Source organism: Bactrocera tryoni, chromosome 3 (assembly GCF_016617805.1).
Source record: "Bactrocera tryoni isolate S06 chromosome 3, CSIRO_BtryS06_freeze2, whole genome shotgun sequence".
NCBI classification, from domain to species: Eukaryota; Metazoa; Arthropoda; class Insecta; order Diptera; family Tephritidae; genus Bactrocera; species Bactrocera tryoni.
Genome location: NC_052501.1, coordinates 26413599 through 26429310, shown reverse-complemented (window position 1 = coordinate 26429310; position 15712 = coordinate 26413599). Strand labels below are relative to the sequence as shown.

At 37.3% G+C, this 15712-nt stretch overlaps 1 protein-coding gene across 11 annotated transcripts in view; it reads left to right on the top strand.

Annotated features, from left to right (window-relative positions):
* The window catches only part of LOC120771486 (potassium channel subfamily T member 2), an 81774-nt gene that overhangs the window by 23968 nt on the left and 42094 nt on the right, over nucleotides 1-15712 (top strand). For all 11 annotated transcript variants that reach the window (XM_040099535.1, XM_040099534.1, XM_040099533.1 and 8 more), the window contains exons 7-9: nucleotides 7468-7617; nucleotides 7863-8071; nucleotides 13201-13491. In XM_040099535.1, coding sequence (XP_039955469.1) covers nucleotides 7468-7617; nucleotides 7863-8071; nucleotides 13201-13491 — 650 coding nt within the window. The remainder of the gene's footprint in view (nucleotides 1-7467; nucleotides 7618-7862; nucleotides 8072-13200; nucleotides 13492-15712) is intronic.

Here is a 15712-nt window from a genome sequence, read left to right as displayed (position 1 = left end):
CACAGCGAAATTTTTCCAGGAAGACATTAAACGGACATTAGAGTCACAATCGCCTGATAACCCATTTGCTTACTGTCAATGCGTCAACGTTTGCTCTTCCGCCTTTATTATACAACTTGTTTTCTCTTCCGAATCAAGAGGTCGCATATCTTTTGGAGCTTTCACACTCGAAGCCGTTGAAAGATAGATGCATTGGTCGCTTAATGGCGCTTGCCTGCAAACCTTGTTGCTGTGTCTGTATATATAATATATGTATTTTATACCCTGAATAAGGCATATACTGTTTGCGCCGAAGTTTGTCATACCCAAAAGGAAACGACGAAGAGGCCATAAAGTATAAGCAGTAAGCGTAACACAGTCCAATTTTTGAGATATCGATATGAAATTTCACGCACATACTTCTCTCCTCAAAAAGCTGCTCATTTGTCGGAACCGCCGAAATCGGTTCACTATAACATACGGCTGTCTTACAAACTGAACCATCGGAAATAAATGCTTGTATGAGAAACTTTATCACTTGACGAGCTATCTTCCCGAAATTTGGCATCTTCGAAGTAGGTGTTCAGATCCGACCACTTTAGCATGAAACTGTCATACAAACCAACAGAACAAAATCTAGGAAAATATATTTTAATACCTGTTTTGCTAAAAAAATTATCCTGTAAAGTATATCTTCTTAAATATTTTTTGCTAAAAAACTTAATTTGTGAAGGATATAGCGTCGGTGCAGCCGAAGAAAATTATCTTTTTATACCCTTTTCTTCTTTTTCCGGCCCTCCTGCTGTCTTCTTAAACCTTTTTTGCTAAAAAAATTAACCTGTGAAGGGTATAACTTGGTGGTAATCGAAGAAAAATATCTTCTTGTGAAAGGTATAGCTTCGGTGCAGTCGAAGAAAAATATCTTCTTATACCTTTTTGGCTAAAAAAAATTAGCAGTTGAAGGGTATAGCTTCCACTCAGCAGAAGCTCCTAGTTTTTTTTCCGGCCCTCCTGCTTATAAGCTGTGCCCTTTCAGTCAAAACCGCAATTTTTACGCGACTGCCAACGCACACACACATAAACTCAACCATATACAGTCAGAGAACACAAAAAAAAACTCAAACAATCACACAGCTCTTCCCATTTAGCGGTAGAGTAGCGCAACAGCGCCATTGTTGTCTCTGAATGTGCGCGTTCATGTCGCTGTAAGCTTGTAAATGATATGCATTTGTTAGTGTAACTGTGTCGGTATTAATTTATTTCACGCCCGGCTGTCGCTTTATATGTTCAGCCGTGGCCAGAGCACCGCATGACTTACTATCCTGCGCCAGCGTAAACACTTCAGCAATACATACCCACATATAGATATATGCACATACCGTTATTCATACATATATAGTATACCACATAGATTAACATCCGTCCTTTTAATACTCAAACAGACCATTTCAACGACCAAATGGGTGGATATTAATTTAAGGCCATGACATAATGCCACGTGAATAGCCCACTAGTAGGCCCCACTACCAGGTACTATTGTGAATGGGTAACTTTGGTATTATTTGCAACCGAGCTAAACTGGCACACACGTGAGCACACACATACTAGTTTTGTATGTACTTAAGGGTACTCACATTGTTAGTCGAGCCAGGTTGGCCATGGATACAAAGGAGTGACTGTGTTATGTGGACTCAGGCCGCCGGCTGGCACATGGGCGGTGCTACTGTTTTGTTATTAAATCTATCCAAGAATGTAATTGAATTAAATTCCACAATTTCGTATTACAAATAACGAGCGCAACACATTCGCCAACAACAGGTGGATATCCGCTGAAGACCCTCTACGAAAAAGTTGATGAAATTTTTATTAGATTTTTTTCTGTACACAATTCATACTCCTAGGCGTTGCACATTTAGATATACATATGTACCTGGTAAGTGATTGGCATTTAGACATGGGACGATGGGTTTATGAGATGGCCTGGGTAGGAAACACTGAAATTACCCACTGCTTCGATTGCAATCCCTACAATCGAGATCACTTCATAGCAAAATCCTCTCCCATCGGTTATTTCTCATCTCATATGCCATCTCATGCGAAAGACTTGTGGGCTGGGCGAAGGCATGGGAGTATGGGTAGAAGTTAAGAGATAGGATAGATCGTGATAATATGGAGATGATGGAGACCATGGTAGCGTTTTTTAAGCGGATGTAGCAGCTGTAGATGTACTGCTATGAAGTGCAGCTTCCTTCAGTGAGTTGTGCGTTCACTCTGATAGCCGAGCGGCTGTGCCATGTTGAATTCGCTATACTCAAAAGTAGTCAAGGAGTACATGATCTCTTTAGAAATAACATCACACCTCTTCAATACTAGTCTGTTTGTCCGGTCACAGTCACTGTAGAGCCGATGAACTTGCTAGTAAAGACATTCTTTCCTCAATTTCATCCGATTCGAGTCTCTTTTCCGATGTCTTCTTGCATACTGGTGTCGAATCTTTAAATCTTCAATGAGCTTGGCAAACGCTGGCCAGCAACCAGAACTAGAGATCCTCAGAAGTACTGGCTCATAGCAAAGTCAATTTCGCCGCAATTTTAGCTGTTCTGACTAGATACCATTCAAGAAGTTTGCCGCACCTATGTATTCTGTCGGACACTCTCTATCAAAGCTGTATGGAGAAAGACGTGTTGGAATAATATTTTCGCGTCCTCCTCTATTATGCAGCTTTTGTCAGACTAAAATGGAAATATCTCGGTAGACACACTTTGGCGAACTTAATAAAGTGGCTGCGATGAATATTAACCGTTTTAATAAATTTGTGGTAAGCTCAAAACGCTTCGTCTACAAGATGCGTTCCAAAGTAAACAGTACTTTAAAGAAAAAAACAGAACAAATGATTTTTTCGGCAAAACCAATTTATTTTATTCAAAATAGTCTCCTTCTGCTTCAATACATCTTTTTGCATGGTCCAAAAGCATGTCGAACGAGTATTTTATCTCGTTGGCTGGTATGACCGCCAGTATGCCCGTGCAAGCCTTTTTTTTTTATTAATTAATTTTTCCGAAAAGGAAGAAGTCGCACGGTGCAATACCAGGTGAATACGGGGAGTGTTGGCTCTTTGTTCGAAGATCATTTTTGCATCGATAACACAAACATACTGACACTTAAAACGCAATAGCTTCACTTCTAATCAATTAAATACCATCACACAAATTCACTCACAGGACAATCGATAAAGATAGCAGATTCTAACGCACCAGTCGAAATACAGATGGCGTCACCAAGGCGCGCTAGATTCAAAAATTCCTGTTTACTTTGGAACAGACCTTGTATATAATACAAGTAGGTTCTAGTGATCTACTTTTAGGACTTTGTTGGTAACACAAAGGACGAATATCTGACCAAGTGAAAATCGATTGCTTTTGGATCAATGCTAAAACCTATTCTTACCTAACAGAGCTTATCTCGGATCTACACTTCTTATATTTTCTCATCACTGTTTTAATAAAGTCTTTGCTTCTCTACAATTCCACTAGATTTCTGTGACAATAGACTTTCCTGTGGGATACGCCAAATCGGGTATGTAAGTTCTGTAGGTGTGTTTGTCTAAGCGCATTACTATTACCGGTATATATTTGTAGATTACAAAAAAAATAGAGGCAAACACGTATATATGTATATATCTGTAGGTTGGTGGAATTGCCGACATAATCCGCTTACTAAAGTAATATTTACGGATTTGTAATATAACTGCATACAAAGCTTCCGATATAAAGCAGTCCTTAAATGGTTTCTGTCATTAATATGAATAATCAATAATATTGAGATACAGATATCAATAGTATGAATTTTTTATGAGAAAACAATATAAAATATGCTCTTAAATAAAGCCACTTTGCTTTAATAAAGTATTTGCTCTATTCATTACAATATTAGTCAATAACATAACTACTTCCGCAAGTTAGTTGTCTTCCAAATCAACTAACGAGAGCCCTAGGTAAGGTGCTGCTTCAACAGATTCAAACCATAATGATTTGTCTGTTAGCTGACTGCAATTTATTGGATTTGCAAAGGGCTAAACCTGCTACAACAACCAGAACAAAGTTAAGCAAAGATTAGTCTACATTCGCGAAGCAATTCGAGCTCTTTGAGTCCAAGTACGCTATCTACTGGGAGATATTCAGTCTACATCTTAATGGCTCCACTGTGAATGACGTCCAGTGCCGATATCGATGCTTGCGTAGTTGCCCTGTAAGTTGCCAACAACGAATCTTTATCTTTTTGCGTGGTACTGCCGACTAAATAGCAACTTGAGGGGTTTGTTGCAGTTCCGTACTTTGGCAAGATCGTATGGGAAGTGATGGTTGTTATTAGTCACAATTTAATGTCACCGACTGCGATATGAAGATCCATACTGTGCTCCTTCGTCCAGTTCGTGAATATAACCCTAGTAGCTTTAGTGGGGAAGAGTTTAAGCACCCTTTTTGTGGGTTAGGCAGAGTACACTTAAATTCCAATATTCGGGCATACTTTCGTCCGACCATATTCAACAAAGAAGTTGGTGCATGCTACTTATTAGTTCTACGCCGCCACCATGTTTGAATAGCTCGGCCGACAATTCGATTTGTTATTTTTCAGACGGGTAATTGCTATTCGAATTTCTTTATGATCGAGCAATGCAACATTTGCTGCATCCATCGATTGGGGAATCGGGTTTGGCATTTCCTGATATTATGCCTTCACTGCCATTCAGCAGGCTGAAGAAGTGTTCTCTGCATAAATGTTGTACGCTCTAAGCATCAGTCACTAGATCACCTCTGGGGGTTCTACAAGTGTATGCTCCGGTCTTGAAACCTTCTGTTAGTCGCCGCATATTTTCGTAGAATTTTTGAGCATTACTCCTGTCGGATAGCTTGTCAAGCTCTTCATACTCATGTATTTTGGCCTCTCTCTTTTTCGTCTACAAAAGCGTTTCGTTTTCTTTATCAGCTCTCTCGAGATGGGATAGATTCTCGCACGTGTTGTGCTTTCCCGTGCAGGAGTCTAGTACTACACATAATCATATTTTGGGCCACTAGAAACTAAATATTATCGAAAGAACACCATATTTTGGAAACCATAAAAGGGTTCATGAGAGGGTTTCATGATTTTTGAAGGTTTATTAAAGAACACTGTGAGCTTTTCATACCAAAGAGTTGCCTATCATCACTAAAATCTCATAAAGAGGAATTCAGCGGAATTATTTTAAGCTTCTTCTGAAAAGGGCAGCGTTTGTCGTGCCTTCCAAATAATCTCATTAGTAAAGCAGATATCATAACACAGTTTCGGATGACTTCAATTCTCAGCAAATTCAAAAATTATGGCATCCATGAACCACTTCAACCATGTTCTCGCTTAAAGCACTCCTCCAACTTTCATCACCATTAAAAAGTTGCGTTCTGACTCCACTTCGCCTACAACAAAATTGACATGTTAAACTTTAGTTTACTTATTGCACAAATGAAGACAAAGAAATTCCAAGAAAAGTCTTATTTAGTTACGAACTAAGAAAACTGTTTGATATCAATAGAAAGTGTGCTTTCTTACTCGCTGAACAATGAACAAAAAGCTAAAAAGCGCAAAATGAACAAAATGAACAAAGAATGCTGTGCAGAAAAGCAAACGCAAGAAAAAGAGGGAAAAGAAAGACGCAGAACGGAGGGTCCCAACTAACTACTAGTTGCCACTAACGTTAGCAAGCCAATTCAAACTTGTAACAACACTTGGCAGCAACACTTCAAGAATGGGTACTCAAGAACCTAATTACTTATGGATGCACTCAGGAATGATGTGTAGACAAAGTGTTTGTTAACCCTCTAATGGACAATTATCACTTTTAGTTTAAAATTTTTTAAATAATATTAGAATTAGGTTTTCGCAGGTTTCTTTAACCTTTTTGCAAATTTTCTTTATTATTTTGGGAGTTATTTGGTGCCATTTGAAATATGAAGAGTCCAGTTAATTTGCGAACAGCCATTGTATAATGAAACCACTACCATGGAGATAATGCTTAAAACAGTAGGAAACTTTTAGGAACCTCATCTGATATTTTGAGATACATATATCGTGCTAGTGAAATTCTATCGAAATTTTACCTCACAGTAGATTACTTTTGTATATAATTCAAATATATAGTCATTTTCATAACTTTTTATTTACATCACTGAAAGATATCCTATTACAAGGAAAAGTTGTCGAATTGAGAAGAAAACAAAAATATGAAAAAATAAGTAACGAAGGTTTATGCTCTCGCAAATTAAAAAGATCAAAGTCAAATTTCAAACTTCAAAACCCGAGAAATACAAAACTTGGCAAACCCTTATATTAAACTACATAGAATGCCCTGATTTCATCTATTTGAGACAAGAGAATCACTGGTTTTAAAAAGAGATTCCTTTTAAATTTCATTAATATTTCTTACATATTGACCGATAGACGGGGTATAAAGTCAACCGAGGTTCGAAAATACTTATATAGAGGGAGGTATTGACTCGATTTTAGCCATTGTTGGCACATGGGTTATAGTCCGACTTCGACAATTTTTGAGCCTTCTTCTGCTAAGTTTTGTTATAAGAACTAAATTGATGTTTATGAAAAGGACACAACAGCTTGGTGGCGGAAACTCCGTCGCTGAGTCATCGCAATCCCCCCAGTGGATGAACGTTTAACCATAATCCGCATCAAAGCGAAGTTCTTCAACATATCGCTTATTTGCGCCCATCCTCCGACGGAAGAGAGGGACGATATGATCGAAGATGTCTTCAAAATCGTGCTTAACGACTTTAACGCCAAGGTGGGCAAAGAAGGTTTATTCGTCACAATGGTTGGTCCATTCAGCCTCTATGATGAACATGGGTTGATGCTGATCGACTTCGCCAAGGTCCAAATACAAGATTCCAGCATAGGAAAGTTCATCGAACTAACTGGCAGTCTCCGGATCGAAAACTCACCGACCATCGTTCATGTTGTGATAGACGGCATACAGGTTTATGGTGTTTTAGACGTGCGTACGCTCCGAGGTTCTAGTATTGACTCGAACCGCTATCTTGTTACAGCCAAAATACGAACCCGCCCTTGTGCAGCAAAACCCGACAGAGCTATTCAAATATAAAAAACTGATAAAGAGCATGCATCAGCTTCTTCGTAGAATATGGTCGGACGAAAACATGCGCAACGATGGAGATTAAAGTGTGCACCACACAATCCACAAAATGAGGGCACCATATTTTTTTCTTTTCTCTCGAAATTGTCCAAAAATGCCTATAAAGCTTTAAAAAGCCCGCAAAAGCTGCAAGTTACTTTATTTATCTATTTTCCTCCAAAACATTACATACTGGAGAGTTAAAAACATATTAGCAATTAACTGAAAGTACACTTATACAGCTCATATTGATACAAAAACAAAAAACTATTTTTCACTTACATTTGCTTTCCTCATTGAACATTTTCCAGGGAAGGTCAACAGTCACCGGAGGAATGGCATCGCCTCTACGGCAAATGTTCCGGCAATGAGATCTATCACATTGTGCTCGGCGACAGTCGCTTCTTCGGCGAGTACGAGGGCAAAAGCTTCACTTATGCCAGCTTTCATTCACATCGAAAGTGAGTAGACGATGACACACACACACACTTAAAAGCTGTCGCTTGGTCAGCGACGCTTAACACTGACTGATGGACATGGACTAATAGCAACAATTGAAGTGAATTTAATTTAGCACTGATTGAATTTTGTGCTCTCCAACATTGGATTTTCAAATTCACTGCTGGACATTCACTCACTTTTCATTTTTTATTGCTTTGACGGAGTTTTTCAATTTATTTTTTCACATTTGTCTTTCGCTCGTCAGATATGGCGTTGCATTGGTGGGTGTACGTCCAGCTGAGCTGCCGGAATTCTACGAGGACACCATACTGCTGAATCCGGGGCCGCGGCACATCATGAAGAAGGACGACACATGCTATTATATGAGCATAACAAAGGAGGAGAATTCGGCCTTTGTTGTCAATCAAAATCAGAATCAAAATTTGGATACGCAAGCGACGACAAAGGACGGTGGTAAGTGCCCTTACATATGTACTACCTTTCTCTCACCACTTACAGACCATTACCGTTAAGTCTCTCAGGCAGCAAGGCAAATAATAATAAGCCTGTTGTTCATCTTTGTTCGTTTCAAATTATTTTTAACTTTATTTGTAAGTCTTTAAAGCATTAGATATACTATATAATAGGCGTATGTGTGTGTGCGCTTTCTTATATAGTTTGTTTACATTTATAGTATATAGTGGTATATAGTGGCTGTGCGTTTGTGTGTTTATGCACAAAGTGAGCAATAAATTTTATAGTTTTATGAACATGTGTACTAAACGCTAATTAAAAGTATGTTATACATACATACATACATATATATATATATTTAAGTACATAGTACATAAAGAAATTTACTACTCATACATTAGGGATGTCCTTACATTTTTCATTTTTTATGTACAACTCTATTAAACAAGGATTTATGTCGAAAATATTAAGTGAAAAGCAAATATTAGGGATGTTCTTGTTTTCCAGGATTTTTGTTTATATTCTGGCACAGGGTGGTACAATTTTCGCATAATTGCAAGATTTTTATTTATTTTTTTATTTTATAAATTATTTGTACAATACTTAATATTTTACAAATAAATATCTAGCAGCACTGGCAGCAGAGGCCTTAGGCTGTAATTGCAAGATAAAACCGAATTTCGAATAGAAAACATTTTCCAATAGAGATACGGAATAGAACTCCTTGCCTGTCTCTATAAATACAAGTCGCAGTCGAAGAGCTAGATTTTTGAGATATCAATCTAAATTACATGCTTTCTTCCCCAAGATGTCATTTAATTGCCGAGACTACTGTAGCAGATATTCAAACAAACTAACTGATACAAATTAAGTTCTAAACAAGAAATTTTTTTTTGGCAAACTTTGTTGACAAAATTTTACTACTAGCTTTCAATTTTACATATAGATGTCATTCAAACTGATCGGTCAAAATCAAGATAGAGATCTTCAGAAAGACTATTTTTCTTTACTAATAATCTTTCCATCCAAATGCAAGAAAGAACTATTAAAATGTTTTCAAATAGACGCATACCGTTAGGTTATATTTCAAATTTAATTACATATAGGTTAAGTGCGGTTAGTCTGTCAGGCTTCCGTTACGTATTGCATGTGCAGTGATCATTCTTCAGGATGCCAGCGCTTGACGCGAATTTCATTCGGCTCTATGAACTTGTTGGGAAGGTTAGTGAAGGGGCTTACTGTCAGGAGCTATCTGTCAGCCTTTACTCTTGCAAAGACACCAATCAGCTGTGCAGCGGTCCCTTTCCATTTAAGTGACCGGACATTCCAGGCACATGCCCTTGAATCATAATCTTTAATACGGTTGCGGTGATAGTCATCAAAAGGGGAGCCTCTCATCCGAGGCTATTATCTTCGGCGGGTCCCAAACCCAGCGCGCAACACTGGGGACCCTTTTTTCACTTGAAATAATAGCAACAAAATTCCAAAAATGAAGGACATCCCTAATACGCACAGCACATATATACAAACATACACACATATCTTAAATTAATTGCATTGTTGTTTCTACTATTTGCATACTGGATTTCTGAGTATAAAGTTAACAGCAACAACAAATAACAACAATAGCTAAATAAATAACTGTTTTGGCTGCTGCAATCAAATAGTAACGCTTTCAATGTGTGTCAGTGTGTGCGTTAATTATAATTTATTCAATTTAATTTTTAATTTTTTTTCGGAATTTGTGTAAGCATTTGCCTCGGTCCATGTTTTCGTTCTGTCTTTGTTCATTTGTTTGTCCATTCGCTTACTCTGTTGTTGACTTGTCGCGGCATAAATATTTGCATTTGATTTAATAACGTCACACAGCCACCTCAATCGCTTTGGATCGCTCACTCTCGCTCTGGCTCTTTTTATATACCTCCTTCTCTCACAACTGCCTCCCAAATTTACACTGAAACTGGTTATAAATTCATTCAGATGCGTCCCTCTCTTTCTACTTCTTTCCATTTTTTCTTTCTGTCTCTTGTTGGCGCGTTCGGATTTTTGCGTTTTTTATTCGCAATATTTTAACTTTTTCGTTGTTTCATAAGTGAATTATGAAAATGTGCAAATGAAATAAATCAAAGTCGTGATTTCATTTTTTCTATTTTCCCTCGTTTTGGTCATCCATTATGCATGTTCGCCGTTGAACTGTTGCGATGCTGTTATTTACGAAAATTAAAATAAATTGTCGCATAAATTTGATTTTGCCATAAATTCGTCAAACGTCCATTAAGTTAACTACAACGGCTCTAACACCATAAATATCCATTTATCCATATATGTATTATATTATTTAGTGCGCATATTAAAGCAAAATGGCAACGCTGTCACATTTTATTTAAACAAAGCGCATTTTTAGTGAGCAAAACATTAATTGGAGGTGAATAAAATGGTTAATGCAGGTTTTATGTTCATTAAAAGTTAACCCTTGATTGACCAAATAGTGATTATTAAAGTCATTGCATCCAAACCGGATTAAAGCAGGTCAAGTGGAATAGAAAAGGAGAGTTTGGATGCGAAACACAACTATGCACCGCAGTTTGGTCATTATGTGAAGCTAGGGATTTAAGCTAGCGATTTATCCCTGGAAGGTAATCAACACTATTATGCAGGTTAAAAGGCATTTTCGGTTGGCGTTCGATATTGAGAAGGATATAGCAAGTATGAGCGCGGGCTTTCAAATGTCGAATTCTAACAGGTCAATTGAAAAGTTCCCGGCTTACCGTATTAAAGCATATATTTTTGGCAAAATTCGTCTTTTTTATTAGACATAGTTCCCTTCAAGGGTGATACACAGATTATGGCAACTCTTCACCTTTTTGATACCATTTTTAAAGCACGATTTGTCTTTTACTTCAAAATGGGCCTCAGGTTCGGCGCTCAACTCTGCATTCGACAAAAATTTCCTTACAGATCTGAGCATTATTTTGTGATCTGAGAACAGAAAATAGACGCTGGGAGCCAGATCTGGAGAATGCAGTGAATGCAGAAGCAATTCGAAGCCCAATACATGAATTTTTGCCAACGTTTTCATTAACTTGTGACACGATGCATTTTCTTGGTGAAACATCACTTAGATTTTCTTCAAAAGCTGCCATTTTTCGGCGATTTCATACTTCAAACGGTACAGTAACGCTATGTAAAAGTCGCTATTGATCATCCATCTTGTTTCAATGACGTCAATAAAAATTTTTCCATGCTCATCTCAAAATACAGACGCCATAATTATGCCAGCCGACTGTTGAGCTTTCCCACACTTTGGAGCGGGTTCATGTTATGCAGTTCGAATGACTATCGATTAGACTTCGGAGTGAAATGATGGCGCCATATTTCATCCTTTGTCACATATCGACGCAAAAACTTACGCTCATACATCTTCAAACAATGTTCTGAAACATCAAATTTTCGTTGCTTTTGCTTAAAAGCGAAGTCGCGCGGCACCCACTTTGTACAGAGAAATCTTGATATCTTTAGGGTGTCTACTATCTCGTACAACTTCACTTTACGGTTATCCAAATTATTTTGTGGACTTTTTTTTTAAGATTTCGACGGTAAAAATCACATTTGGGTTCTACTGCATTCACAGACTTCGGATCTCATTTCACCACGTCTTGACAGCTGTCAAGTTTTGAAGGTTAGGACAGAACTAAAAATCATATTGAATCGATTCTAGTTTTAGGACTTGGTACACTTTGACTTTCAAAATTTATTAGCCTTTAAACGAAGTTTAAGTTTAAGTTAACCTTGACTCAAGTTAACCTTATTGCATTCTCTGAACGGCGTTTCATCAATCAATTGTTCAATCTCAAAACTTTCTGCCAGAAAGTGACCACTTGCCATACATATCATTGGTATCATTTGAGCCCCACGATAGTTTTACATGTGAAGTGCTGTAGCTGTTACTTTAACCTAGCATCTAAGTTTGGGTTCCATGAAAGCTTTCTGCCTAAAATTTGTCCCAAGAAGCATCACCTTTTTTACATTATTCACAGTAGATTACTATTAGTATCTCGGTAGTCGTTTTTCTGCTGAAAGTATAAACCAAAGACTAAACAAAATCAGAAAGATAGTTCGATACCCTGAACGCCCATTGTATTTGTACTTTTAGCTCTCTTATATTTTTAAGAGCTGTACTGAGACTGAGTAAAAGGTCAGGTAAAACTTTGTTTCTTTGATAGGCCCGCCTTTATCCGTTTATGTTGAAAGTTCTTACCCAGCTTGGCTATTAGAAGTTCAGAAATTTTTGTCACATCCAAAGAGCTTTTGAATCCATAGGATCTCAACAAATCTTATGGATCGACCCAACTAAATAATTGGACTAGAGTTTTCATAGTTGAGGAACATGACCTGTCGAATACCGCACAGAAACCGTAGAGTTTCAAAAAATCGTTGGCTCGAGCGTGCTGCTATTCATCAATGGCCAAAACGTTTTTTTTTTTTAATTTCTTATATTTTTTCTCTCTCTGGAGCTGTCCGGATCAAATCTTATCTTGAGTTTATTATAGTACTAATAGCGGAGCTCAATAAACTTCAGTAATGAGTTTACAGCGAGCATTCCTCTCATGAACTTTTATGTTTTTTGACAAACTCCTTTCATAGAGTTGATGGAACACTCAAGATTTTACCACTTTTTTCAGTTAACTAATCTTATTTGAATTTCGGTAAGGCACTTTCTTCTAAAGAGCCCTAAAAAGTCAGAACTGTTAGGTCTTTCGGTTGTCTTCGGCACCAAGTAAAATGTCTGAAGTGCTTTTTTGTCAGTCAACTAGTGTTTCATAATTTTTCCTTAATAGAACATACTGAGACTATGCACCCGGGAATTTCATAAATATATGGATATCTAGCTAACGGTTAAAATATATATAAACCGTTATTTTAACGTTATTTTTTAATTGATTAGTAATATAAGTAAACTAAAACTAATGGCTTAGAAAATATAATACAAAAACAAAATTCAAAATAATTATAAAACAACACACGAATAACTCTACTAAACCAAACAAAGATCAAACTAGAAACAAATTATGTGTAGCTCATCTAGACAAAGCTGTGTATTTGTAATACAATCATACCATTGTATTTAGTTAGCACAACAACAATAAACAACAACAATACTACCATCACCACGAATAGCATCAATGTCCATATGAATGTAACAACAACAACAACAAGCACACCGGCAACCACCATTAGTACAACAACAACATCAACATCATTGAATCGCACAGCACCGGTGCCATCGGTTTGTGTACGCGTGCCGCACAGTCCCAGCCTGGACTCGGGACGCGGCGGCGTCTTTGGCGGCGGTACACCTACCATGACCGAAAGATATCCGCCAACATATAGTGATAGTGACTTAACGACACTATTCGTGCGTGAGTGTGACCAACAACAAGCATCATTTACATTTCTTTATATATTTTTGCTAAGAATTTCCTATTTGCAACGCTCACATGAACCGAAGCTCGATCGCTCGCTCGCTGACCCCTCAACTTCGTTTTTTGTTGCACGTTTGTTCTATACGCCACTCGCTCGCTAAATTAAATATAACGCATTAATTGAGATATGTATAAATCTAATTTTTTAAATAATTTTTGCTCCATACCGAAGAGTCCTCTCTGTTTTGAATATTGTAGCTCGTCACCTCCACCACCCTGTACTGTAAATACCCACTTAGCGGTTTTGCGACTATAATTTTATTTTCTTTTTTTATATGGTAACCAAATAATCGCGTAGCTTTGCTTGTATGTAGTTGAATTTTTCGTCCCCACCTCACTTCCAGTAGTGACCGCTATCCTCTGGCCATGTCCAATAGACCGCCAAATCAACCTGTTGTTTGCCATTACCACCGCCACCAAACACCAGTTCTGTTGCTGCCTCATATCCACAAATACCATTTTCCAACTCACCAGCTCACCAACCGACAACAACCACAGCAACAAAGTTTAACAATCAACAATCAGCGACCACAACATTTCCCACTTATGTTGACACATTTTGTCATTATTAACACGCACACACATACATACATACGTCTGTACATACGCATGTTGTTGCATCCGCATGCGTGTAATTACATAACTGCATATGTGTGTGTGTGTGTTTTTTTGTATGTGTGCGTCGTAATTTGTATTGCATGCTCGCGCTTTTTTGCGCACACACAAAATTATTGATTATATGTGCATGTATATATAGTTATACTAGTATACGAAGTACTCCCGAACTGGTTCATTTGTAATGTGTTTAGGTCCAGTTGCATTTTTGCTAATTTTATAACGAAATTTAATTTTATGAAAAGAGTTTTTTTATCTGTATAACTTTTGGAGTAGACCGAACTGAATGTGTTTAGGTCCAGTTTCATTTTTGCTAATTTTACAACGAAATTTCATTTCATTTCATAAAAAGTGTTATTTTATACTAAAGGGAATACTTTTGGAGTAGTACCGTACTGGTTCATTTGTAATGTAAAGCGGACCAATGCATTTGTGCTAATTTTATAACGACATTTCATTTTATTTCATAAAAAGTGTTATTTTATCTGAAAATGTATAAATTTTGAGTAGTACCGAACTAGTTTATTTGTAATATGTTAAGGACCAGTAGTAATATTGCTAACTTTTTGACGAAATTTCATTTCATTTCATAAAAAGTATTATGTTATTCCAAAATGTATAACTTTTGAGTAATACCGGACTCGAAGAAGGGACAGAAAGCAAGCTTTTTTGGTGTTCGCAAGGCTACAACAATGTTTGATATCGATAACTCGAAGTTGTGAGCAGTAATTTTTGAAATTACCTAAAGGTGTATGGTGAAATTTCGGTGCAGACAATTAAAAATCTTAGGTAACTCCCGATAACTTTTTTGGTTAACAAAGTCTCAAATTAACGGAATTTTTTTAAATGCCGCCAGGAAACGGACCAAATGCTATTAAAACTAGAAAAAACGTTAACTTCGGTCGCACTGAAGTTAGACTACCCTTAATAAATCAAGTAGTTTCCATACACAAAATTGATTTTTATCGGTCGGTTCATATGACAGCTTTATGATATAGTGATCCGATCTAAAACATTTATTCGAAGATTATAGCATTACTTGGAACAATGATCCATGCCAATTTTTGTGAAGATATCTTGTCAACTGAAAAAGTTTTTCATATAACTACTTGACGTCGCTCGTACAGTTTGTATGGCAACTATATGCTATCGTGATGCGATCCGAACAATTTCTTCGAAGATTGCATACTTTCTTTAGGCAATAACTCATCCCAAGTTTCGTGAAGATATCTCATTAAATGAGAAACTTTTCCATACAACCACTTTATTCATATCATTCTGTTGGGATAGAAGGACGTGGCTAAATCGACAGAGCTCATCTAAATTAAAACGATTTAGCTTGTTCCATCCAACTATTTCGTTAGTCACTATCAGTTTCCTAGACTTTCAAAAAATGACATTAATTATTCTAAACCAGCACCGGTTCCGAACTAGTACTCTCTCGGCTCAGTACTAGTGCCTCTACTAGCTAATTGCATGTACTGAAGCGTTCATGTGAATATCGCTGCTGGCATGTGTGCTGTCGTTTGATCCGTTAATCACT